General features: G+C 45.2%; 8 protein-coding genes across 8 annotated transcripts; 3 read left to right on the top strand and 5 right to left on the bottom strand.

Annotated features, from left to right (window-relative positions):
• Positions 1-101: 101 nt before the first annotated feature.
• Positions 102-795, bottom strand: PADG_06640 (uncharacterized protein; the record flags this gene model as incomplete). Its single annotated transcript, XM_010763876.1, has 2 exons — positions 102-204; positions 464-795. The coding sequence occupies 2 exons, from the start codon at positions 793-795 to the stop codon at positions 102-104; spliced, it is 435 nt and encodes a 144-aa protein (XP_010762178.1).
• Positions 796-2,754: 1,959 nt separating this feature from the next.
• Positions 2,755-4,203, bottom strand: PADG_06638 (uncharacterized protein; the record flags this gene model as incomplete). Its single annotated transcript, XM_010763875.1, has 1 exon — positions 2,755-4,203. One exon carries the CDS (start codon positions 4,201-4,203, stop codon positions 2,755-2,757), a length of 1,449 nt encoding a protein of 482 aa, XP_010762177.1.
• A 490-nt stretch (positions 4,204-4,693) lies between these two features.
• Positions 4,694-6,373, top strand: PADG_06637 (threonine-tRNA ligase; the record flags this gene model as incomplete). The annotated part of the gene is made up of 1 exon (XM_010763874.1): positions 4,694-6,373. The coding sequence occupies one exon, from the start codon at positions 4,694-4,696 to the stop codon at positions 6,371-6,373; it is 1,680 nt and encodes a 559-aa protein (XP_010762176.1).
• Positions 6,374-9,240: 2,867 nt separating this feature from the next.
• Positions 9,241-12,279, top strand: PADG_06636 (uncharacterized protein; the record flags this gene model as incomplete). The annotated part of the gene is made up of 8 exons (XM_010763736.1): positions 9,241-9,315; positions 9,628-9,695; positions 9,805-10,237; positions 10,316-10,397; positions 10,509-10,982; positions 11,109-11,421; positions 11,491-11,813; positions 11,882-12,279. The coding sequence occupies 8 exons, from the start codon at positions 9,241-9,243 to the stop codon at positions 12,277-12,279; spliced, it is 2,166 nt and encodes a 721-aa protein (XP_010762038.1).
• A 985-nt stretch (positions 12,280-13,264) lies between these two features.
• On the top strand, positions 13,265-14,200 carry PADG_06635 (uncharacterized protein; the record flags this gene model as incomplete). Its single annotated transcript, XM_010763735.1, has 1 exon — positions 13,265-14,200. One exon carries the CDS (start codon positions 13,265-13,267, stop codon positions 14,198-14,200), a length of 936 nt encoding a protein of 311 aa, XP_010762037.1.
• Positions 14,201-14,873: 673 nt separating this feature from the next.
• PADG_06634 (uncharacterized protein) lies at positions 14,874-15,811 on the bottom strand (the record flags this gene model as incomplete). Its single annotated transcript, XM_010763873.1, has 4 exons — positions 14,874-14,963; positions 15,078-15,142; positions 15,288-15,539; positions 15,649-15,811. The coding sequence occupies 4 exons, from the start codon at positions 15,809-15,811 to the stop codon at positions 14,874-14,876; spliced, it is 570 nt and encodes a 189-aa protein (XP_010762175.1).
• A 782-nt stretch (positions 15,812-16,593) lies between these two features.
• Positions 16,594-20,353, bottom strand: PADG_06633 (uncharacterized protein; the record flags this gene model as incomplete). The annotated part of the gene is made up of 8 exons (XM_010763734.1): positions 16,594-17,259; positions 17,296-17,559; positions 17,620-17,848; positions 17,922-18,287; positions 18,350-19,117; positions 19,181-19,417; positions 19,484-20,102; positions 20,194-20,353. 8 exons carry the CDS (start codon positions 20,351-20,353, stop codon positions 16,594-16,596), a joined length of 3,309 nt encoding a protein of 1,102 aa, XP_010762036.1.
• Positions 20,354-22,018: 1,665 nt separating this feature from the next.
• PADG_06632 (uncharacterized protein) lies at positions 22,019-24,458 on the bottom strand (the record flags this gene model as incomplete). Its single annotated transcript, XM_010763733.1, has 10 exons — positions 22,019-22,275; positions 22,406-22,502; positions 22,569-22,903; positions 22,962-23,116; positions 23,172-23,537; positions 23,596-23,779; positions 23,841-23,879; positions 23,947-23,988; positions 24,059-24,136; positions 24,212-24,458. 10 exons carry the CDS (start codon positions 24,456-24,458, stop codon positions 22,019-22,021), a joined length of 1,800 nt encoding a protein of 599 aa, XP_010762035.1.
• Positions 24,459-26,067: the final 1,609 nt, after the last annotated feature.

The following is a 26,067-nucleotide window of genomic DNA, read 5'->3' as shown; positions in this document are numbered from 1 at the left end:
GGGGGTTTTCCCCGGGGTACTGGCCCCTTTGCGGTGAGGTGGACCCCCCGCCTTTTCCGTTCATTCGCGGGGAGGAAGAAAGAAAAAGGCTTCTTCCTTTTTTAGGCCCCGGGGGGAGAAAAAAAAACCCGATTTTTGAGCCCCGGGTTGCGAGGCGAATGTTTGCGGGCAGGGTCATGGTTATCCCGATCCCGCCGGCGGGGCCTTTTAGGGCCATGATGGTTGTTTTCCGGCATTTGTGGATGGCGAGGGTTCCCCGCCCCCCCCTGGATGGGGGGGGGGGGGGGGGGTCAGGTAGATTAGTTTTCTCATCCGCTTTCTTTTTCTTTTCTTTTTCTTTTCTTTTTCTTTTTGGTTTTCTTTTTTTTTTTTTTTTGGTGGATGTAATGGGCGAGGCGGGGGGAGAATGTATGCGGACACAGAGGAGAAAATGGGCAAGGAGAAAATGCCAAAAGTCACATACCCATCCCTATGCTCTCCATCATCGCCCTCATTCCTCCTCTGCCCACCGCCCGCCGTGCTCTTAGGGAATCCAATTTCCAAATCTGCACCAGCGCAAAACGCCCGCCCGGCGCCGGTCACTACGATAACCTTGACACGGTCATCGACATCTACTGTGTTGAAGAAGGATACCAATTCCTCCGCCATGGTGCCGGTGAAGGCATTGAGCTTATTGGGCCGGTTGAGGGTTAGGAGGAGGATTGGTGTGGGCTTCGCGGAGTCGGCGGGCACATGGTCGACCTTGATGTGCTGGGTTGGGAGGGCGGAGTAGGAGGATGGTACTTGGATGGACATGGCGATGGAAAAGGGGGGGGGGAGTGTGGTGTTGGAATAATAACCCTTTGTCTTTTGAGGAGTTAAAGAACTAGAGCAGCCTGTTAGCTTTGGGGATTTGTAGGTTTCTTTCTATCTATTTGCTTGCTTCTTCCTGGAGTTTGGTTGTTGTTGCATCAATTCTACCAGCACTGGAGAGACGATGTAGTTGCCCTGCGATGATGCATGATGAACAGACCAAACAAAGAAAAGAAAAGTTGCATGGTTGCATACCTTTGCGTATATGTATGTCTGTACTGCATAGAGTATTATTCTGTGCAATAAAGAGATCTGGTAACGATGATTGATCTATCTATTTACATACACTTGTTGTGCATATGTCGGTTGTCTCCGAAGCTGAAAAATGCCCAGTTGTCGCTCAATTAGTTTAGATACCCCTAGGTCAGGCCTTACTAAGCGGGGCATAGCCGAGTGCCGCGTCCCGTGATTGGCTGCCGCGGGTGTCAGTTGCGCCGAGGTACCGGTAACAACTAGGGGCAAACAGCTGGCAATGCCGAGAGTCTATATGGAATAACAAGATACTGACAGGTTGAGGGTAAAACGTTCTTATGGACATGGTTGTCGATATAACATGATTGATTAACTGCTGACCGCTACTGTGTGCATTGGCAACGGAATATATATATAGCCTCGTTGCGAAGTGTGCCGCTCCAAGAAGAGCAAGATCTGCGCCTATGTATTGAAGACGGACGGCATTTAAAAGTCCGGATGCCCCTCTCTTTTGTCTCCGACACCACCCCACTACAGCTGATCAACCTTCACAAGGCGCAAACAAATAACCATCATAGGAAAGAAGGAATCATGCGCTGTCTGTGATGTACTCATCCGTTTCAGCTATTGCACCAGAACGCCTGGTTGCGACTCGTCAAACAGCATTCTGTTGGTAGAAAAAGAATAAAAAAAAAAAAAAAAAATCAAAGGGCTAGAATGTACATGAGTGAGGATGGAGTTTGAGTTACAAACGGGTCCATCGTGTTTCACCCTTGACAGATCAAGTGTTCCTCGTGCGGGAAGGTAGTGCCATAGTCCAGTCGAGTATGTTTGCTGACTAGTTATGGTGAGTTCCTTATAGGTTGTGCATTGGATTTGAATCCAGTCCTTTCTAGAAATGATCATACCACCAGTGAAATTTTCAGGAGCTCAGAACAGTGTCTCTGTATACTTCTAGGTTGTTGAATTCCAAAATGCTTCGTTTCGACGGATTCAGCAACGGTTGGAACCACCGAGGGACCTCTATATTGACATGTACATTAGCGGATGGAATAAACATGACAGCTAGTCAGACACTCACTTTCTTGAATCATGAAGTCACTGTATCAGGGGATTGGAGTGAGGAGCTCAAAGTCGACTCCACGAGCGTCAAATATTGTTCTTATGGCTTTAACAGGCACATATAAGCACAGTGAGTGGGAAATAGGCCTTTCCATTGGCTCAGCCGTACTCAAACCACTCGCCAGCCTGTCAGTACCTGAGTGGGTGACTATCAGCGAATCCGGGTTTTCGCATGTATTTTGGACGTTAGTTCATGCTTTTCTCTTCCTTTTTCGTTTTCTGTATATCTCCGGCAGTGATTATTATGCATCCTCCATGCTAAATTAGAAAAAGGAAAGTTCAAAATCTAAGAGTCTGGTCCGGTGTGCGTATCTCATCTGCCAGTTTAGACTTCTCGCAAAGCAAGAAAAACGCAAGCTAACTGGATTTGGAAAATACCTGTCAGGAACAGAGTTATGCCGAAGAAAGCTTATCACCCACATCTTGCTGGGGAGTAAGCATGGTGGCAGCTTTCCAACGTTATACGGGGAAATAAGAGGAGAGTATAGGAGGCGGGAAATGGGGTACGATTATGTCGAAAACCAGCGTGATGCTACAAGAAAGGATAATACAACTGATCACAGCCGCATACGCCCTTGCAAAGTCCAACTAAGGAGATTCGTAGCCCATATCCCAGTCCTTTTGCAGCTGCTTTAACTGAGAAACCAAAGAATTCACAACTATCACAACTAGTTGCTGCTGTTGATCCGCCCGGCTTAACTGCGACTGAATAGTAGTTTTTAAACTGCCGCCGATATTTACTGACGGTCTACCACCCAATTTAGGGCCGAATGAGAGAAAGAGTGATTCCTCAAGGGTGCATTTGATATTTTGAATAAGAGTGGCAAACAAATCACCCCCTTCGCCGCCGGGATGGTGGGACCAACAACCAGAAGTGTCCTGGTCCCCGTTGAATTTCGAAATGATTTCAGCTATAGACTGCAGGCGAGATTGAAACGAGTTAAGGGTTTCGAGAATGTAATTCGCCTGGGTAAGCAGTTTGCTGACCGCAAGCTCAAATGCCGCTTCGGCTTGCCTATACTGAGCGTCTGAAATGCCAGATTTCACAGCTGGTCGATTTAAACGCATATTCAATGCCTCCATGATGAGGTCGACAAGACTATTGGATTCATCGACGGTAGTGGTAATCAATGACCTCTTTATCCTTGAAAGCTCTCGATCGATTTCATCCAAGGCAGACCCCGAGTGCCAATATAGAGAGCGGCTTGTTTCTTTGGCTTGGAGAACGGCAATCAAGGCATTATCGCATTCGAATTCTACCTCATGCTTCGATCCCATGTCGTCCGTCCATAAGCTGCAGAGCTCAACAACTGCTAACTCACATCCCTTGAGAAGGCCGGGAATTTGGGAAGCAGATATGCTCGAGTTGCTAAGTATTTGCCAAAGTCGAGCACGGGCGTCCATTAAGAGTTCCAGTTGGCGTGGAGTTCCTTCGAGAGTAAATGGCGCTGACTCTGAAGATGTTGCGGACTTTGTACCCTCTGTTGCCCATGATAAGAATGTTACCCTAGCTAAATATACTGCAAAGGGTAGCAAGATGCCTATTAGCAGGTATTTGGTAGAAAGCTTGGGCCGTCCTAAGTCGTCTGTGACGTGCGACGATCTTGAGAAAGTGTGATTGCGCTGCTTCTCCTGTTTCCCATGACCCCGAGGAGTGTCTATGGGAAGCGGATTGATAGAACTCGCAGCCCCTGTATACCGAGAAGCTGGGGGATTGGATGTCAAAGGGGAAGGGTGGGAAACCACCCAGGAGCCATCAGGAGAATAGTCTTGGTGTATAGATGGCATAACGAGCTCCGGACCCGAGAGTGATATCATGGATGCGTCCTGGAGGAATCCAAACTGAGGCATCGGGCTGCTGTCAATGGATAGAGAATTATCAGGCACCGTTGATGGGTTTGACGAAGGTAGATCTAGCCCAGAATAAAATTCATCGTCGCTATCGATACATGTCGACTGGTCCGCGTCTTCTGGAGACCAACTAGCCCATGATTCTCCGAGCAGTCTAGATACCCTTGGTTGGCTTGAGGATGCCATCTTGTCAACTTGACGTTGGAGCGGAGAGAGAAATCGGCCAGCGAGACGTTCCAGGAGTTGTAAATTTATCCTTCAAGTGAATTCTGTAACAAGCAGTCCCACAAAATGCTGAGGAAGAGAGAACGTTGTTTGTTATTTATTCCCTTCAAGAAGTTGGTGTTTAAGACGAGTGTTGCCCTGGAGGCAATAGGCGAGGCGTAAGGAATGGGACTCTTTCATAGGTTGTTTTGTGTATCAACCACATATGATTTAGATTAAAAATGGGTCATGAACAAGCATCTTTTGTGTTGTTCATTTATGCAGGTAGAATGGCACGCTGTTCGACTTCAGTAATTAGTTGATGAAGGTTGAGAGTGGGGAGAACAACGCGATGTCGCGTTTTAAGCGTTTTAAGTTAACTAGTTAATAAAGAAAATAAAAATAGAAAAATTAATTAAGAAAATAATCCTAACCATCAAACGAATTGTTCATCCCCAGCCAACCAACACACATGCGGCGGCCCAGCATCCACACAGGGCGATGGCGCTGTCTTCCCATCTGGTCCACGGCTAATATATCTCCTCAGTGGAGACACAAACTCCATCATCCCGCAAAATTCGCTGTGAGAAGCTGCTCATGTACGGCGTCTCAGGCCGCATTCTCCACCACCAATGATGATACACCTCACCATGATGCTTCCTCTCCACAGACCCCAACTCTTCCTCCAGCAGACCACAGAGTGGTCGGAACGGCGCAAGATCTCTTCACTACATCCGTTTACAGTCCTGGATCGCCTCTATTCCTCCCAAACGGCACACATATCCTCAACAAACTCACGTCCTTCCTGCGAGCACAGTATGCACAGTACGGGTTCCGCGAGGTCCTGACTCCAAGTATCTACAAAAAGTCGTTATGGGAGGTTTCGGGCCACTGGCAAAACTACAAGGATGACATGTACGAGGTCCGCGGGAGAGGAGCCTCCGGTGAGACGGCGAAGGGTGAGATTGGCGAGGACGAGTCGTACGGTCTTAAGCCCATGAATTGTCCCGGGCACTGCCTGCTCTTCAAGTCACAGAATCACTCTTATCGCGAGCTGCCGCTCCGGTATGCCGATTTTAGCCCTCTCCACCGCAACGAGATATCCGGATCGCTCAGTGGCCTTACCCGTGTCCGCCGGTTCCATCAAGATGACGGCCATATTTTCTGCCGCCCGCAGCAGATTGGCAGTGAGATCGAATCAGCTTTAAGATTTACAGATACTGTTATGAATACCTTTGGATTTAATAAATACAGACTCGTCCTTTCTACGCGGCCGGAAAGGGATTTCATTGGCAGCATTGAGCTCTGGGATAGTGCGGAGCGGCAGCTGCGGGATGCGCTGGAGAAAAATGGCCGATCATGGGAGTTGAATGAGGGGGATGGTGCTTTTTACGGACCCAAGATCGATATGCAGGTTCAAGATTCGGATGGCAAGTTCCACCAACTCTCCACCATCCAGCTGGATATGAACCTGCCACAGAGGTTTGAACTGGGATACGCCGTTGCGGAGGGCGAGGAGGACTACAACCCCGCTACTCCGGGAAAGGCAATGCCTGTCCTGATCCACCGGGCGATTTTTGGCTCGCTTGAGAGATTCTTTGCCCTTTTAATTGAAAATTATAATGGTAGATGGCCATTCTGGCTCTCGCCTCGCCAAGGAATCATCCTAACTGTGTCACAGGATGAAAAGCTTCTCCAAGCCGCAGAGGACGCAGCAACCAAGATGTCCGGCTACCCAGTCCACCGGAATGGAGAGCTAAACTCGAACTCCAACTCAACAGCACAGCCATTGAAACCGATATCACCTGCACAGACAACGTTTCGTATCGACGTTGACACATCGGCTCGATCTCTGGGGAAGAAGATTCGAGAGGCAAAGAAGATGAAGTATAATCTTATCTTCGTGCTGGGAGAGAAGAACCTCGGTGATGGAAGCATTGATATTGACTTAACCGGTCTGACGGTGGTTGGGCTTGGGAACAGCGAGGGACGAACAGCAAATAGCCTTCTTGATAACACCCCGTGCTGGGACGTAACTAACCCTCCAGATTCGAACAACGGGGACCATAGGAATGTGGCGACAGTGAAGATGAAAATGAGGGTAGATGACGTTTATAATTGGCTTCTGCGCTTAGAGACGCGGTTCCACTGAGACGGATGTGCAGCGGGGCGCCGGGTGGCATGCATCTCCAGGAATGAGGATAGAAATAGGAGCTGTTTCAGGCGTGGACCAACATGCTTTTGTCCTTTGAGTGCTCTCCAGTTTTTCTCCCCTGGATGTAGACTGTAGTTCTAATAACCATAGAAACTTGTATGATATAAATACCGATGCTATATCGGCAAAACTACTCCCCGCTATCCGTCCTCAACGAAAATTGTCCATCTCAACACCTGCCTCCCGGTTGACAAGAATAAGTAAGATACACCAGGGCATGCAATTGGGTAAATCGCACTGAACCTTGGAACCATAGTAAATAACCTGTTACACCGAATAATAAAATTAGGGGAGGTTTATTAGCCAGCACTACCCACCGTACGTACATCCTCTGGTGATATCACGGGAGGCACCGGATTCCGAGTCTCCCTGTCATTCCTTTCTTCCCCCGACCGCAAACCTCCAAACCTCCAAACCTCCAGCACGCAGATGATCCGACCTCGGCTCTGAGCTGGCCTAACTAATTAATTCGATGACTAAGCATGTATCGTATTGATTGGAAAACTGATTGACAAATATACGTGTGTAATTATTTGTTATCAATTTGGTATGAAGCTGCTTGATGTTGTTGACTTTGACCTGTAGGCTCGGGTCGAGACATCCGAACCTCTTCATTCGGTCATCCGAAGTGCCGAGTCTTCGGGGTTAGCTAACTAACTATTGATTCCAGGTTCGATAAGGTAAACAAACCAGTTAATAGTTGTTGTGTTCTGCCGAACCGACGGGCTATGTCCCGAATACGGAAAATAGACAGGACAGCAAATATACAAACAGAAAAATAGAAAATTAAATAACTTGCTTAAAACCCCAAGGATCAACTTCCCGAGAATAAGGGTTTTCGAGATGAGATACGATCCTGAACTGCTCAAGGCCCAAAACACTTGTAGCCTGCTCCCATAGTTGGCCGGCTTGAAGAGAAACGAACAGTACCCATGCCACACCTACACATGCTACAAGGTAGCTAGAGCCGAAACATCGACGAGCTCTGACCATTACAGAACTAACTATTAACATAAGTTGACCACTTAGCGAACGTGATTTTACCCTTGTACTACTCATGCTTTTGAGTGTATTCCGAGCAATTTAATTTTCAAGATTTTTGCAGTTACTTTAAATTCTTAAAGATTATAAATTTAAACTATAAATAGTTTATTTAATAGTTTTAAATTTTTACTGCTTTTATTTTAGATATATTTAAATAAAATAGATTTATTAAAATCTCTTTAAAGTTTTTATTAATAATACACTTTATATTCTTATTAATTTATTTTAAAGATTTATAATATAAATTTAAATAACCAGTTATTTTTTATTTTTTATTTATACTAAATATAAATATGTTATTATATTATAATATTTGTATAATAATAATTAATATTATTATAAATAAATATATATATATATATATAACAATAATAATTTTAATATGTTTTATTTATTAAATAGATTTATAATTTAAATATATTTAATAAATTGAGTTAAAAACTTAGTACTATTTGATTTTTAAATGAAATTTTATAATTGGCTAATATCTGAGTGATAACTATTCAAAAATCTTACTCAGATAAGCACGTCATAGGTCATTAGACATTGACAAGAGACCTAGGTAACTAAGTCCTTTTCTGACTCTTATAAAACTTTTCACTCATTTTACTAGTTTTCATTTTTCTTTTCTTTTTTCTAATGAATTTGTCTATGTTATTCTATAAAAAAGCACTAAGGTTGTATTCAATAGCACAGTTATTATAAATATTAATTATTGAAAATTTTAATAGCTGTATTATTTATTTATTTATTTATTTTATTTTAATATATATAATGACTTTAATATATTTTATTTAATTAAATTTTTATATTAATAATAAAATTATATTATAAATATAAAATAGTTTAACAAAATTCTTTTTATATTTTTTACTAAAATTAAATTAACTTTAAAAAAAAAATTAAAACTGAGATTAATAATATGTATTTTTATTTTTATCTTATATTTGAAAGATTTTTCTATAAAAGTTTTATATATTGTCAATATTTCATTGAGTAAAGTTTTTAATTTCACTTGAATAAATCAATAATTATTTTTATTTTTTAATTGATAAGATAACTTTAAATTTAATTAAAGTTTGTATTAATGTTTTATGCAACTAGAAATCATTAATCATTTCAGATTATTCAGACTTGCAGCTGTGGAAATGATTCTGATTCAAATGTTGATATAGCCGAAGTGAATTATTACTGATTGCTAGTAATTTAGAAAAAATGTACAATAAGTGTCTTGATTTTTTTTTTTTTGTTTTCCTCTATAGAAGCTACAGTCAGATTTGATCCTACTTACAAGGTCAAATCCTACCACTTGATTCTGACAGAATCTGGTTGAACGAATTCTAATGAGCAAACCAGTGAGTAAAAGCATTCTCATCCTCGTTCAGGAGAAACAACCGCCCATCCCATATTAAAATTCATGCACGGTAAATCATTGTGATCCCGCCCGTTAGACTAGAGACGTGCGTTGAGTGGTTCGGTTCACGTTCCTAATCACAATCAGCATAGTTTCTTGCAGCAACCTGCCCCTCGCTCCATCATTAGTCGCCGGTTATTAGAGTTGCCTTCTCGCCAATTCGGCCCGCCGATGGCAAACACCTCCAGGTCTCCACTCTCCACTCTTCTAATGAATCCCAGACTCATCATCAGCCAACACACTTTCGACATGGTCACTCCCGGGCACTTCCCTTTGTGCCCTCCTGTTGTCCCTCTTATTGCTTGAGAGATCATCTCCTCCCCACAGCCGGCCCCCTTCTGACGCAATGTCTGAGAGCGCTTCAAAACCTGCGGTGGCCAGGAAAAGTGCATTCTCTTGCGAGGCTTGCCGCAAACGCAAGGTATGTAGCTAAGTTTCACTTCTTATCTCTCACTATTTCTGGTCGGTTTTCGTTGGTATCAACGCAGGTCGATGTTTATTATGCCTTGTCGGGCTTGTGACAACCCTGATGGTCAAAAACGTGTTTTTGCTCCAAGGGACTTTTATCTTTCTTTCCTCCCTTTTTTTTTTAAAGTATTATTTATTATTTATTTATTTATTTATTTTTTAATTTTTTATTTAATTTTTTTCTTCTCCGGGTTGTAGCTGTCGATTTTGGTGGTTGATCTTTTCCGCTATGAAATTTTTTGGACCTTTAAATGACAATCAATAGGTCAAATGCAACGGAACAACCCCATGCGCCCGCTGTGCCGCGCGTGGTGATAACTGTATATATAGTCTGTGAGTGTAACATAAAGCAAAATTTAATAGTTCCAAGTTCTTTTTCAGGGGTCGGGTTCGGGCTTTTCTCCCCTTTAAAACTCCTCGGCTACCTTTGCTAATTGGCCAGAACACCAACCTTGTCCTACACAAAAGCCCTCGAGTCTCGCATCGCTGAGCTCGAGGAGGCTTTAACGAGAGTTCAGAGCGGGAGAAACGGTGGAGATGTGGATCTGAAGCCCCTTAAACAGCAGCAGCAACGACAGCATGATGTCGAAGACTCGGGGATGAATGCATCGAGAACCGCAGTGTCCAGCGACTCGCATAGTGCTGAAGATGACCGTACGGCATCGGATCTTACCAGAGACATTGAAGGTTTGAAAGTGGGAGATGATGGGCGCATCTCGCTTTACGGTCCTACCAGCCTATTTCAGTTACCGAGCGGCCTTGCCCATGAGAGTCTGGGTCCATTGCCGGAATCCCAAGAACTCGATGGCCGCAAGGAACGGCTTATTAACAACGCGTGGAGGGAGAGGGCGTTTGAGCAGCTCGCGACCATACCGGTAAGACAGGACCAAAGTAGAGCAGCCGCTGCTTGAGAGGAGGACCAAATTGAGGAAGATTTACTGAGCTTAGTACAGGATCCATTTCAATACCTGCTCGATTCACACTGGTGCTGGATACATCCTCTATTCAACTTTGTTTATCGACCGGCTTTCACTCGTCAGTCAATAGCTCAATGAATCTTGTGGTGTTTCTTGCGTTCTTCTGACGGATGCCTTTTCACCGACTCGAACGATTTTCTAATGTTCTTATTTTTATTTTTAAACTTAGGTGACATGAAACTGAATGGCCCTTACTATTCCGAGATCCTGCTAAATGCAATTCTATCCCATTCTGCGAGATGGTGTAAGGATGAGCCGAAAATCGCCCATCAAATCAAGTCCTATGGCGGGGAAAGTGCATTTTCCCATCGTGCCTGTTCTAGTCTATTCGATAGCCTAAAGGCTGGTAATGGCCACATTACCATCGTGCAGTCGCTGCTCATATTGAGCGCCCAAGAATGTGGTCGTGGAAACAGGACGCAGGCGTGGCTGTTCAGCGGGATGGCATTCAGATTGGTGGAGGACCTAGGCATCACCATCGACAGCAGAAAGTATTCCGGCTCAGTCGAGTTTTCGGACGAGGATATTGAAATTCGCAACCGTCTGTTTTGGACATGTTACTTTTGGGATAAGTTGGTGTCTCTTTACTTCGGCAGATCTCCTATAATACAGGATACGCCTGTCAGTCCGCCGCAGATATTATGTCGGTGAACCCCCCCCCCCCCCCCCCCCCTCTACCCGCCGTTTCAAATCTTATGTGATTTTTTACGCGTTTTCCAACGATTCTTCCAGGATCGAAATGAGCTAACTCCAATCGAAATATTTGTAGTGGATGACACGGCCGAATTAGAGATATGGACACCGCATGGTGTTGTTTTCCCGGAAGGCACACATTATCCCCCTGCACAAGCCCATGCCACTTCGTGCTTTATGAAGGTGTGCTCGTTAGCGGAAATCCTCAACCAAATAATAATTCACATCTACGACCCAATCCGTAAAAGCACAGAAGCCGAGTTTCTAAGATGCGTCCAACAGCAGAGCAGCAATCTTGAAAAATGGTGGGGTGAGCTTCCGGTGTTTTTGAAACTCATCGTCGACGATCTGCCACCATACTCCCCCCCAAGTCACATCGTCACATTAAAGTATGTTTCTTACACTCAACACGCATGGTCTTGCTTGCTTTCCTTACTGACGTACCACCGTGCTTCCAGTTGCCTATATCACACCACGAACATCCTGCTACACAGACCAACGCTCTGTTCGAGGCCTTTCAGGGTATCATCACAGGTAACCGACAACGCGAAACCACTGGTCCAATGCATATCGTCTGCAACTTCAATAATAACGCTTTTCGACCTTTATCGGCGTACTTTCGGAGATGGACATGTTGTCTTGTCCATAGCTTACAGTATCTACACTGCCGCTTCAATATTCCTGCTTGAATTGCAGGCGTTGAGATACGCATGTCCCTCAACGTTGGCTAAATTAAGATTCTGCATGGTTACCCTAGATCGCGTTACGTCCGCTAATCCCGGTAATTCTAAGCTTTCCAGTGTCCCCTTTCCCTGCAAACCACGTTCAAATCAACTAAAAAATAGCCAGTGATCAAAACCGCGCTCAGCTTAATCGATCAGGAACTTAAGAAGCTAGGCATCGACGTCCTCAATGCGTCAAACCACAGCCACCAACCTGTCTCTTTCGCTGAAGAACCCAGTCCCTCCCAGGGTTATCAAATACAAACTCCTCATTCTTCCTACACCGTCCCACCACATGGTGCTTTCAGTATAACTCCCCCGCCCCTGGCAGACCACCACGGCACAAACCACGACCAAAACCAAACAGACATCGCCCCAGACCCATTGCTGGCTATTCCATCTACCTTGAAGCAGGAAAGCGTACACGCCATTGCACCTGAGCTATTTGAGGCGTTCTCGTATATAGAGCCTTTGTCACCAAATATGATTGGGGTGTTCGAGACAGATTGGAATAATGGCGAATGATATATCCTGGAGATGAATATGGCACGTGACTTTAGAAATATTATACATAATCATACACATCGCTTTTCCCTCACTACACCTTATTTATTTCTATTATTTTCATATCTTTCTCTTTTGCTGTGAGAATTGATTCGAGAGATCTGTCTTTCTCTTTTCTTCCAAGGTTGTGGTGTTTTTTAACCCCGTCTGATTTATACGCTCAATTGGGGTTTTGGGAAACTTGGGTATTAGTTAAAATTATTCCCTTCACTTGCGACCACAACTAATCAGCTCTATATATTGGGATCTAGGTACTCTGTACTTAACATTAAAAAGCATGTGTATGACACTTTTACAAACAATATTGGTGTTCTTCTGACCAGGTTTGAAACTGGGCAGTTTAATGTAAAAGGATGCCCTGGATATTACCCACATTTCCTCCCTAGTTTCCAAGACGGACGCAATATATGCCTACTTTGCATAAATATCTATAGAGTTTCTTTTGTTCTATTGCGAATTGGTGGCATTTTGACGCGTCGAAGTAGGTTGGTTGATAAATTAGATACAAGTTTCAATTTGAGTCTGACTCAATTGGACTCAGCTGGGAATTACATTAACCAGTTAATGTTAAGCGAAAAAGTATGACACTTCAAACTGATTATAGCTTCAGGAATTAAAGATATTTCTTCCTTCTTAAGAGTGAACTTTATAAGTTCAATTCTCCACCTCTATTTCTATGGAGTTTCTTGTCTTTTTATGTGGATTGAATGGCCTCATTGTGCATTGAGGTGAATGAGTTAGGCAATTGAGAATATTTTGAATTCATAGCTCACTCACTCAGTTGGGGAATTATGCTAAAAATAAGCAGCTCTTACACGACACTTGAAAAAAAAGGTAAAAGCTAACTAAACCTTTCCCCCACTGTTTAACAATGTATATCCCCTTCTCTAGACAGATCTTCTCAAAAACATGGACGAAGAAGCATCCTTGCAGGAGGATCACCACCATGGCCAACCCATCCACAATTCCCTTGAGGAGCCGAAGATCCCAATCAACTCTCCCATCCCTACCCCAAACGCTCCCCTCAAACTCCTGGGACAGCCACATGCACATCGTAGACCCCGTCCGCTACCCGCTCTCCCAAAATGCCGCTTACATCCCCAGCACGCATACTCTCAACCAAGCTCTCGCTTTCGAATCAACTCTAGGAATACGCAACCTCGTCCTCGTCCAGCCTTCCATCTATGGCTATGATAATGCACTCTTGCTTGATGGGCTGAAGCAGCTAGGCCCTACACGCGCCCGAGGTGTTGTTTGTTTCGACGCAGCTGCCATTACTGCAGACGGTCATAATGACGATGACTGCACGTTAGCGAACTGGCACCGGCTCGGTGTCAGGGGCGTGAGGTTGAATTTTGTCTCCGTGCCCCAGAAGCTAGACAAGGACGAGCTCCAACGCACTCTCCGTCAGTATGCTGATGTCATACGCCCGTATGGGTGGGTTCTGCAACTCTACCTGCCCATGCAGGCATTGCTAGATGTCTTGCAAATCATTCCTGAGCTGGGCGTGAAGGTATGTCTGGATCATTTTGCGAAGCCGACGTTGCCGTCATCGTCGTTATTGCCATTGAACCCATACGCATTACCTGGGTTTACAGAGCTAGTCTCCCTTCTGGAGCAGGGAAATACATATGTCAAGATTTCCGCGCCGTATAGACTAAGCGACGATCCTGAGTTCAAGCAACTGGGCGTTCTGATGCGTGAGATGATGCAAGCGGGTAAGGAGAGACTGGTCTTTGCGACCGACTGGCCGCATACGCAGTTTGATGGGATGGATATAACGCCCTTTGTGAAGGCTTGCTTGGGGTGGTGCGCGGAAGGGGATGCTGACATGGCGGATAGGTTATTTCGACGCAATGCGGAGGAATTGTGGGGATGTTGAGCGCGAGTGAGAAATGCTTTCTTAATGTATTTTCAGGGGCAAGATATTCCATCCACACTTTTCGGAGATAAATATATATATATATATATACGATCGTCATAGAGCAATAGTTACGAGGTCGATCTCCACACATCAATTCCCCATATTATCCGTTTCATAAAGGTACAGAAAAACAACCATTCCTATTCGCCTAGCTCCCCGTTTGCCGTGTCGCCTAAAGATACCTGCCTTCAGCCTTTGCTCTAGTTAGTTATAGAAAAGAAACCACCTATCTAGCTCACCCATTTCATGTTTCAGAAGCATTACATGATATCAAATCTCTGGGTGCCATAAGCATTACACAAATGTTGACGACGCCTGCTAACCACCCTGCAATTTTTATCACTGTCGAGCTAGCAACTGTAGATACAACTGACCATCCCGAAAACTCCGAAATCATAAGAAAATAATCAATTTGGGCAAATTTCCCTGCTCTTGAACCCTCTCTCAACCAACAACATCACACAGTTCACATAAAAGATATAATATATGTAGATGTATATATAACATGGATCAATATCCCCGAGAAGATTCTTTCAGCCGTTTGTTCTATAACTTTCCCACATTTTCGATTGTCAATCAATATTGAAATACGGAAGCTTGCTCCCTTCCTCTCCCGTATTAATACCCGCCATCAAGTAGCGTATCCGATGGCCTTGCTATCGCAATAAAACCTCTCATTTGCATTTGATGCTGAGCAGGAATACTTTGGTGATTCTGGTGTCTATGTAATAAAAAAAAGCAAGTATGCTCGTGAGAAACCTGAACACGAATAAGGAGGAAATGGTAATTGAGATAAAAAAAAAAAAGGAGAGCACAACACCCCATTGATACATACCAACGGCTTACAACATTCAACAGGAATCCCATTAGTGCAGTTATCGTTTCTGGGTGCATCAACGCCTGTTTGATTATTTCCAGATCCACATTGGTCAGCCAAACTAACCAGGAGCAGGTAAAAATCCTCTCCAGAGTGAAGGGTCACAGGTAAACACCATCACCAATATAGAAACTGATCCGCAGAAAACCGGAGATACAAAACACTTACACCCCGTCCCAACAAACGCATCTGACGTATCATTGACCCTCGAGTGCATAGCACAGCAGAAGGGCTCTCGCTCGCTGGGGCACGTCCAGACTCCACTAACGCTGCTAACGAGTCCTGAAATCGCGAGAGATGCGATGATGGCAGCACTGGTAAGGCTGGCCAAGGACGTGTCTGGTCGCATCCTGAGTTGAGGTGACATTTGCCTTCTTGCCCCCGGAGTTGGATTCAAACTCTGTCGTGTAGAGAAGAAAGCTGGTACAGAACAAACGAAGACTAGGGATGGATGGAAAAATTATGCCACGGGGAAAAGAAGAAGAGAGGGTGAAAGGCACAGAACTTGAGACGGGGAATTGAGACTGACATCGCTGTCGATGGATGTCACCGTCGCTGGTGTCAGCCGCACCCATATCCGGTGCGGAAGGCGTGTCACCCGTTTGAGGCAGGCGAAACGCAGGGGATGAATGAATGGCCTCCCCCGTCCCGTGATATGGAATCGCCGCCCAGGACATGCGGTTCAGGGGCATATGAGCTTCGTGCACACCGCATCCAAAGCAAAATAGATATGCATACAATAACGCAAAGAGGAGGGAGTGCTTGCTCCTATTCTGGATTTTTGTCCATCGTGACTCCGCATATGAACAGATGGATATCAATAGAAAGACATTAGACCAGAGCCGTCGACACACAAACGCCAACACATGCAGAGTGAGATACACTGCGCGGCTGTTTATATTCAATCAGATCTAAGATCGCTTCAGGTCCGGAAATAACCTACAAGCCTAGCTGCACTCCATAATCTAGGCTCATTGCCTTGTCTATACATGTGCCGGATCATGACCAACCAGATTGCTATCCACCACGCTCAGCATAGGAAATGACGTCAGTGTGTCGCGTGTATATAGAATAAGGAAATATGCAGATGATAACGAGACATGAAATAGTTTCTCAGAGAAAAAAAAAAAAAAAGAAAAGAAAAGAAAAAGAAAAAGAAAAAGAAAACTCGTGCTAGGGGTATCCAGCCAAACAGTTAGCTCAACAACATCAAGTAGAAGTAAATTGTAAAAAAGAAAATATAAAAAGCAATTGAATAGCAAGAATAAAATCATTTATATCATTGGCCCCCGTATCCATATTCAAGCTTTCCGCAATCGCTCTGCGTGACTCCTCAGAACTGGATTGCTGGCTTGGTTGATGCTCCAGCAATTGTTTCGACCTAGAGGCTTCCTTTTGAACTTATCCATACTCCCTGCTCGGCAGGGACCTCAAGCGCTTCTTTACTCCGCTGCTCCCCTTCAGCAGCGGGGCTTCAAATAGATTCAGCAAGTGTACGTTCAAGATCACTACCTTCATCGCAATATGCGTCATGCCTGCTGGGATCCGCCGTGGACGAACCCTCAAGGTTTGTTACGCCATGTCGCGTATCACGCAGATCATTTACATGCGCTTGATCCTGCCGCACTCGGCTTGCCTCCTCGATGCTCGCGCTGATGGCCCGAGCGTAGGCCTCCTGCTCGTCTTTCTCATCTGCTTCTGCCGCTTGCAGCTCAGCAATACTGGCTCGGATGGCACGCTCGATCATCATATCTTCTTCCGAGTTTCCTGTAGATGACTGCTCAACGGAGTCGAGGATTGCCTGTTCGATTTCGCCAGAAGCTGAGGGGCTGAGGTCACGGTGCGGGCGGTAGATAGTTTGATGGATTGAATGTCTTTTTTTCTGCCTGGTCGAACGGAATCTCTGGAACAATCCTTCGGAAGGAAGGTTTCCATCTCCAGATGAAGTGGTGTCTCTGGTGGCCTCACAAGTATGTAGTGGCAGTTGCGTGGGATCAAAAATTCTACGTGATGATGTCTCTGACTCGGATGAGAATGTCGACTTTCTTCCTTTCACAGCTGGGTTGTTGCTGAGCGAATACCATGATTGGATAACCGTTTCGCGTTCAACCTTGGTAGACCTTCTCCATTCTTCGTATCCCTATATGCTTCGGGACGCAATGATATAATTTTCGACGCTTGTCCCCAAACGCTTTTGGATTTCTTTGTAAACACCGCTCATGGTATAGCCGGTCACAGCAAAAAACCCTACGGAGGAACTATCAGAATCGCAGCCGTCAAGAAATTCAAGGAAACTATAGCTACCTGCTCCGGGCTTGAGAATCAGGCCACCGATGCCCTTTCCAAAACCTTTCATGACACCGCCAACTCCATCCTTTCGTCCAGCAAGGGGTTGGGTAACCAAGCCCGTAATTCCGTCGTATAATCCATAGCCAAGCTCCTATTCCGTAGTCAGCGTACATATTATAGCTCCAAACAGGGTAGTCAATTAGTTCAGAACCTTTCCAGCAGCTCTAATGCCACTATGGAAGCCTGTAACCTTTGGAGGTTCTCTCACGGTCTTGTCTCCATACAGCTTGGGGGCGTTGTGGAATCCCTTTGATACCCCTAGAGTGAAGTTCATTGGAGACTTGAGGCCCAGATTGATAAATTTCGTTGCGGCGTGCCCCGCGCTTATGATATCAGCTGTTGGAATATTATGGCATTCAGGGGTTTTGGCTTCGCCGATACTTGAGTTTCATGGAGGGTTTAAATTAGCATTTGAAGGGCAATTATATCCGCCGTTTTTGCTGTTATACGTACCTGGTCTCACGCTCTGGGCAAGCAGAATTCGATGTCAGTCCGTTTCCATTCTCTGGGCTCTCTTCTCCGACAGCTACAACAGTTCCAGAGTCAGAGGCAGTTTCGGCTGTTGAAAGAGTAGTTGCGGAGGCTTCAACTAAAGGAGAGGTTGCATTCGTAGAGAACCTTTGAGCAGCTATTTTAGGCGAGGTTGATCCTGATTTTGACTTCCCCTTCGCACGGGGTCCTGTCATAGCCTTCAAAATTTCAGCTGGAATATCAGCAAAACCCACTGTAAAATCTCCAAGGGTCTCTATCAAGGCAGTAGCTCCTCCAGTTATTGGGTCTCGGGGTCCAGGTTCTGTATCATACTCCCGGGGCCGGTATCTATCCCCGTTTTTGTCAGTTAATGATTGAGTGTCAAATTACGACATGGTCAGATTGCTTACAATTTGAGGTCGCTAAGATCCAAAATTCCCTCGTTCGCAAGGGTTGTTACTGCCAACGAGCTCAGGCGAATGTTTGTATGTTTAACAAACCATTCTGCAGGCCTACTAGGAATAAGCATACAACGTAATGAGTTGATATGAAGTTGTTTATGGAATGATTTGGTCCCTTCAGCTACGCCGTTTTCGTGCCTAATTCTTGTCCCAAGCTCTTCCGCTTGGCATTTGGCGCCGGGTTCAAGTGCGGCAATAATAGCAGCAGCAAGATTAGCTGCTGTTAGTTCTTTATGGGGAATTGGTTTAGGACCCGCTCCAGCGTTTGCGACCATCGAACCCCAGAACGGTTGATCACCAAAGAAAGGAACCACAACGGTTGGTTTCCCCAAGTAAATACCTGCAGCGGTGGTTCCGGCGCCGCCATGATGAACAACACAATTTACCCGTTTGAAGAGCCAGTCATGCGGACAGTTTCCTATCATGAAAATGCCTTCGGGGATTCTAAATTCTTCTGCATCGAAACCTCCCCACCCTTTGGAAACCAATGCTCTCTGCCCAGTTAGTTTAACAGCGTCGAAGATGAGTTCAGTCATTGCATTGGGATTCTCAAGAACGATGGAGCCAAACCCAATATAGACTGGAGGAGGACCAGCTTCGAGGAACTTGGCTAAATCATTGGGTGGGGTATACGTTGAAGCCAAAGGGAGGGAAAAGAACCCCGATACATCAATATGAGGACCCCAGTCTTTAGGTTTGGGGATCAAAGCTGGTGACCTAGTTGGAAATTAGACAGAAAGCTGAAGTATGACACAACGTATAAATTGTTCGTTTGCATACCAGCAAAATGTATAAGGGATACGCAGTCGCGGAAGTACACCAGGAGCCGACATGATGCCCATTGGCTCTAAACCAAGGGAACGCTCCCTAAATCGATTGATGACATCACCTAATCCTTGCCATGCCATCAACTCCACGAGAGCATAGGATACAAAGTTGGCGACTCCCACTTCGGCGTTTGAAAATTGGATGTTGGCCAAGGGGTGGTGGAACGCTTGGGTTGGAGACCACGGCATGCTAAAGAGTTAAATATATCAGCTATTGTCGCTGGCAAATTCGCACAGGTGGTTATGCATAACGTACGTGAACATGAGGTGCAATGGAATTCCTAACTTCTCGGCACAATGGATGTGGGCGAAGCTAGGCGGATTCGCAATGATCGCATGGGCAACAAAAGGCTTTTCACCTTCAATTTGAGTGGCATCGAAATTAGCATCAGTGACGGGGACACCAGTACCATCTCCAGCCTCGAAGCACGACCTCCAACAACCCGAAATTATTTCGGCGATTTCCTTTCGACGCTTGCCGATGTCGCCGTTGCGCATCGCATCGAAACCGGGCATCAAGCCTGGGTTTTTCACCATGAACGCCATGAGTTCAACGGGGTCACCTCCTATACTAAAAAATTCCAGGTCGTGTTCCTGTACAAATTCTCTAAAATTAGGATGGGTCGCTAGTCGGACACGATGACCGTAGATATGCTTTAACTCTCGTCCAAGGGCAACAAATGGCTGTACGTCTCCTCGAGACCCAACAATTTGGATAACGATGTTGAGACGTGGCACAGGAAGTCCCTGATCTATTCTAGCTAGAGAGGTCTGTACATGGTGAGTATGGCTGCTCTGTGCCACAAAAACTGGATTTAATAACTGTGACAACCTTCGACCGTGCTCCTTGATGTTGATGTTGACCCGTCCATCATCTGCCGTAGTCAGCAAATAACTCTGTAAAAATGTATATATACACCATGAGGCACAGCACGGCACAGCACGGCACAGCACAGCACAACATACCTGCAACTTCTGCATCTGTGTCAAATCCGCTCTGCTTAAAATCAAGGTGTCCACACCTCTTATCATATGCAGGATGTTGCAACACCTCCGGCTGAGTTATTCCAGACGGTGTATGGGTGATCTCTGGGTGATGACCTACGGAGGTTGGTTGCGAGGACATGATTGATTGCAGCATATATCACCCCGGAGGAAAATGTTCTCAAGTGTCCTCAAGCAGCCTTGGGCATGGAGCCGGCATCTTTGCTCTGTTGCACTCGAGTGGGAGGAGTTGATGATTAACTAGTTATCCTTGCTCATCAGCAAGCGGTGGGAGGGTCAGTCCAGCCAATGGCGTGCTGATAGCTAGTTAGTTAATTTCTAACTCGAGATATATCCGTCGATGCACTTAACAAACGTATTAATGCAATCAGTCATATCGTCAGTTCACTCGCCTTATGTGCAGCTGAACCCCCCACCCATTGCAGGGCCTTTGCCCACATTCAAACAGATCGAGGCCAATGTAAAGACAGCAGATAACCACGGACTACCAAACAGCAAACTTATCTACCCTCCGTATAGGATTCGTGACGGGCCGCCGGATTCCTAAGCAACAAACTGTAGACACTAATATATCCCTTAACAACGGTCTAGTTGAGTTCGATATACATATACCTACCATTTACGGAAGCAAAGTCTTGTCTTGCCACAACTCGATATATGATTTCGGGGTTGCATATTAACTATGGCTATAGTGATATGCGACGCACCTCGAGCCGCGAGGCTTCATAGGCGGCCCCTCTAAGAGACCATTTTATTATCACATGTAGTTCCTTTGCGAGGACTGGAAAGCCGGCGCTGACAAGTGGTAATAGATTTATCCATGGACTTCAAATGTATATCAATAATCAGAGCGCGACAGCTTAAAACACCGAAGAGGGCCTTTTGACTTCTCTGTTGTCATCATTGACATTGACTCTGGTGTGCTTCTTCTCAGAAAAGTTCCCCGCACTGCTCTATGCTGTCTTTGAATGATTGGCGTTAAGACAGGTTGGAACTACGAGATGGAAATATATCATCCATAAAAACTAAATTCATGAAGAAGTATTTGCTGTATGTCTAAGTACCAAGCAGTGCGCATTTCAAGCATGAAGAGCGATTGAAGCAAGCGCTGCATGCTTATTCTACTTCAATGGACAATACTTTTCATAACCAAGTAAGTACCTAGGTACCTAGGATAGGGTAGGTATCATATCCATAAAAAAAAAATGAAGATAATCAAAATGTCAAAGCTCATTAGCTACGATAACCCACATGTGCAATCGCAAATGCAACGACATTTCAGAAATATGGGGAGGGGGATATATGATGCGTCATTCAGACGTTTCATTGACACAAAGCTTCGAAACCCTCGGTATATTACAATTATATTGGCAAGAATACGAAACACACCAATCATATGATGGGGTGGGATGGAATAATGACATAGAGTTAAGAATTTGAAAGCGGCCTGATATGAGGTTAACAGGTGAGATATCTGGTTCTGTAACGAAAATGAAACATTAAAAGAACTCATTTGGGAACGTTGTAGAGTTGTTCATTCGCTTATTTGTTTTTGAAAGGCTGATAATGGGCGTTAATATCATCAATAATATGATTCACACATGTATTGGTGATGCTAATGCAGGTAGAACAAGAGGTTGGTATCTTCCTACAAAGCACGCTTACAGCATCAGTCACCTTTTCGTGAGAAAAAAAAGAAAGGAAAAAAAGAAAAAAAGGAAGACCGGGTTTGCAATGTGCACAGAATTAAAATAAATAGGGAGAGAAAGAGGCCAGCTGTAACATCTCATTCTTTGAGTTCCACGTCCAATTTATTATTGGCTTGCCGGTCCCTGATGCGGCCGCGGTATTCAGACTCCTTCATCATGTTCATCTGTTCTTCCTTCTTATCGAGACCCCTGAAGGTAAACCAGAAGAGAATACCTCCGCAGAAAGCGATAATGGCGACAACAGTGTAGTTCCACACTAGAAGTGGATCGTCGGAAAGCGAGACGAAGGCCTGACCGATAGCAGAGGACACGGCGGAGGTGAAGTGGTAGAAACCTGTCCGTGGGAGGATGTCAGCATCTGGTAGGCAATAACGAAGGAATCCATATGTATATTTCATGGGAGATAAAAAAAACATTTCTCATGCGGTGCTGGCTTTGGGTGCTCAAACGACGAGGAAACTAACCGAAAACCAAACCCTTCATGTTAGCAGGTGCTTTGGTGTAGGAATATTCCAGACCAGTAATCGAGGCCATGATTTCAGCAAGGCCAACAAGCACATACTATTATTTTGATTAGCGATTGAAACGACGAATGCAGAAAACGTTGCCTGATAGAGAAGTTCTTACCGCGCCAGACTGAATCCACACATTCAATGGGGCGGGCTGACTGCACTTGTTCATATATTTGCCGCATTTGCCCTTGGAGTAAATGTTGCTCTGGACGACAGCCGCCCAAATCATAGCAGAGCAAGCAAAGAAGAAACCAGTCGTCATACGTCTGAGAGGGGAGAACCTAATTTTAAGCCAACGTAGGAAAGGATAGACAAGCAAATCCAAAATTGGAATCATAATAACAATTCCAAGAGGGTTCAAATTGTTAATGAGATCGTTTGGTACGCCGTTAAGTTGCATAGTTGCGGCTTGAGACGTAAGATTTCCATCAATCTGGTTGTATGCCAGCCCTACTTCAAGTCAGCATCGAAGGATACCTAATTGGCATATATTCGCGGGAGGCCTTACAAAATAGGGGATAGTATGCAAACACCAAACAGGCCTTGGTTCCTCTTGCAACTTGGTCGACCCAAGCGTCGTCGAATGTCATGAACTTAGGCTTGTGTGCAACGTTGGATGGTTTGACATCATCCCAGAATGAGGGAGATCCCAGGTTACGGAAACTTTTTGGATGTCAGTCATTGCTGATTTCTGCCAGAAGTGAACGACAACACTGACGTTTTTCTTGGATTCCAGGAGATCTTCCCCTTGCAGGCAAACTTGAGAAGCTTGACTGCGTTTCCAAGAACGGATTCGGTCGGTGGATATTGAACGTATCTTTTGTGGAAAATTCCAAGAACGAGAGGACAGATGCAAAACATAGCTGTAGGGAGAGTGAAGGAGAGCCAGAAGCCAATGTATCGTTCGGCGTAGACCATCGTAACCTGTCCGACAATCGAGCCGATGTTAATGCAGAGATAGAAGTACATAAAAATACGCTGCGTAGTCAGAGACGGGTCAACAATTAATCGTTCGCCGTTCCGCTCAATAACCCGCATCTTCGTGTGCTTCAGCTGCTCAACCATAAGGGGTGAGATGTTGGGTCTGGAAAGCATCAGTCACATATCTCAGAATCTCCAATTCTGATAATTCGTTATCTTACTTGAAGCCACCAACACCTGCACCAAAGACAACAAGACCTATGGCGAGACATCCCATAGCACCTTCAGGATGTCGAATCACGGGAGGGAGAGCGGATATAATGATAATGACATGGCCAAACATTGCCAGGGCAATTGAATACTGGATGGTTCGGAATTTACCCCATTTGGAATCCGCAAGGTAGCCTAATGGATTGATATCATCAGAACTGAAAGCTTCTCCTTGAAGACGGAACCGTATACCTACCGCCGAAGAGGGGGGAAAAATAAGACCACATTTTATTGACTATTTTGTAGTATTATTAGAGCCATCTCTCAAACCCGGAGTTGTTAGTCAGGTAAGTGTCACATACACAGTACGAGGCCCTGTGAGGCTCGTTGGCCTTTGCCGAGGGCTGATAGTGAAGTTAGGAGACTATTCACGCAGGACGCAACACAGATAATGAGGGAACGGTCGATGCGCACCTCCAGGTTGTCCATTGGGAGTAGGATCATTTCCGGTAGTCGATCCTGGTGGAAGATCTTGCTGGATGAAGTTGGTCACTAGAAACATTTGATCAGTTCCGCAAGTCTTGTGTGGGATTACTCAATCCTGGGATGCTGGGTTCGAAAACATACAGACGGCCGTAGTTCCGTAGTAGGCGAACCGCTCACACAATTCAACAAAAGCGATAGTAAAGCAAATCCATGGGATTCTATCGGGAATGCGCCTGAGGTTATCTAGGTCATGCTCCGTTGGTTCGGGGTATTCGCTGTCAGAGAAGTCGTCCAGCTCCTTTACATCCATCTGCTGCTTTGGCACCGCAACTTCCTTGGAATCGGCCCTGGCCACTTCAAGACCGTCTGCAGTTGCACTGTAAGCCATCATTCAAATGTCCGCAACGGACGGAGCTCATAACAAAAGAACGTTTAAAAGAGAAGCAGGTTGTGGTGATCAGATCGAGGCCAAACAGGAAAGAAACGAAAAAGGAGAACACAGCGGACCGACAGCGGCAGAGAGGGAGGAGGGTTGGGTCTTTACATATTGCTCCCAAGTCCAATTAACCATGCAAGCCATTGCCAGGGCGGGATGACCCCGACCGTGACAGCCGGCCATGCGAGCAGGTGGGATTTCACCAAGGTAGCATTGTCGTTATATCCCAGTCAAGAAAGCTAACAGAGAACAGACGAGTCGGGAACTTCAGCATCTGGGGAATGCGGCCCAATCAAACCAGGTCAATTGAATTTCTGAATTTTCCTTGGGGAGAACGACGTTACATGTTACTCTAAGTTCGGCTCGCTTAGCTTGACTTTACTGCTCCCAATTTGTTCTTGCTAACGGGTAGTTCAGATGGACCCAGGCTTAGTTGGCATTCTCCGAAGCGATCACCGCTCGTCCGTGAGCGCGCTTGTATTAGCTTCTTGGAATCTTTGGGTGCGGTCAACTTGCTGATTCCACATTTCCTGGGATGTCTTATTAAATAGGGGAGGGGGGGAGGTAAGCATGTATGTCCCTAGGTCGCAATCGCATGATTTTGGATGGTTTAGTGAGTTTTTAAAACGTTAATCCCCGCCTGGCGCAGTAACAATTCTACCCCATCATCGGGGTGTCCAACCCTTGCTGAGAGAATAATCTGGGGGAGGAGTTCTGCCAGCGAGTGTGGATATGGTTAACCTAATGCTACAACGAAACACGGAAACAAACGAATTTAGCTTCAAATTTGGACTCTCCATCTCTTTTAAAATAGTTCAAAGCACGCGACATGGAACTTAATCGGGGGCTGAAAACGTTCTGATAAAAGCATTGTTAGACACATCGCAGGACAAACTGCAGGGCTGCTGCGATTGAACGACCACAAGGAGATAAAAAGTCACTTAGCATCCTATACTCAAGAGCGGTATTTTGTCCGTCCCATAATGCAACAAGCGATATCCGCTTTCCTGATTAAAGAAACCGTGTATACAAGTTGTAATTGCACTGCTTGTACATAACTCCCAACCGCCGTGAAAATCGATCACTCTTTCGCCAGAATGTTGATTCGATAGCAGGTCGGGGGAATCAGTAACTATTGCATTGAATAAAAAGATGGCGCAAAGCTCTGATATGAAGTTGATCCCGCGCCAGAATGAAAATCCAGCCCTTCAAAAGCAAGAGGAACCTGATTTCTATTGTTAGACACAGAGCAACAAACTAACCAACCATCGCTGTAAGTTGAGCAATTAACTATTAACTCGCTGATTGGAACAATCAGGAACTTCCTTTTCACGTGTGGCACAAGCGCCAACTCCTTTTGGAGGCTGTAATCAACTAACTAACGGGCGTGCAGATTTACCCCATTGGTTCTCCAGGTATGAAGGTGGAAGATGTAGGTGCATTTATTACTATAACTATACATACATCGGCTGTTTGCTCCACAAGAACACACTTCGTTCTCCACCCACACCCAGTGATTGTGGAGTAACTACGGATAGTTAGTTAAGTTAGGTTGTCGGAA

The sequence above is a fragment of the Paracoccidioides brasiliensis genome, assembly GCF_000150735.1.
Source record: "Paracoccidioides brasiliensis Pb18 unplaced genomic scaffold supercont2.9, whole genome shotgun sequence".
NCBI classification, from domain to species: domain Eukaryota; kingdom Fungi; phylum Ascomycota; class Eurotiomycetes; order Onygenales; family Ajellomycetaceae; genus Paracoccidioides; species Paracoccidioides brasiliensis.
The sequence above is the reverse complement of the archived record's forward strand: the minus strand, read 5'-3'. Positions and strand labels throughout refer to the sequence as shown.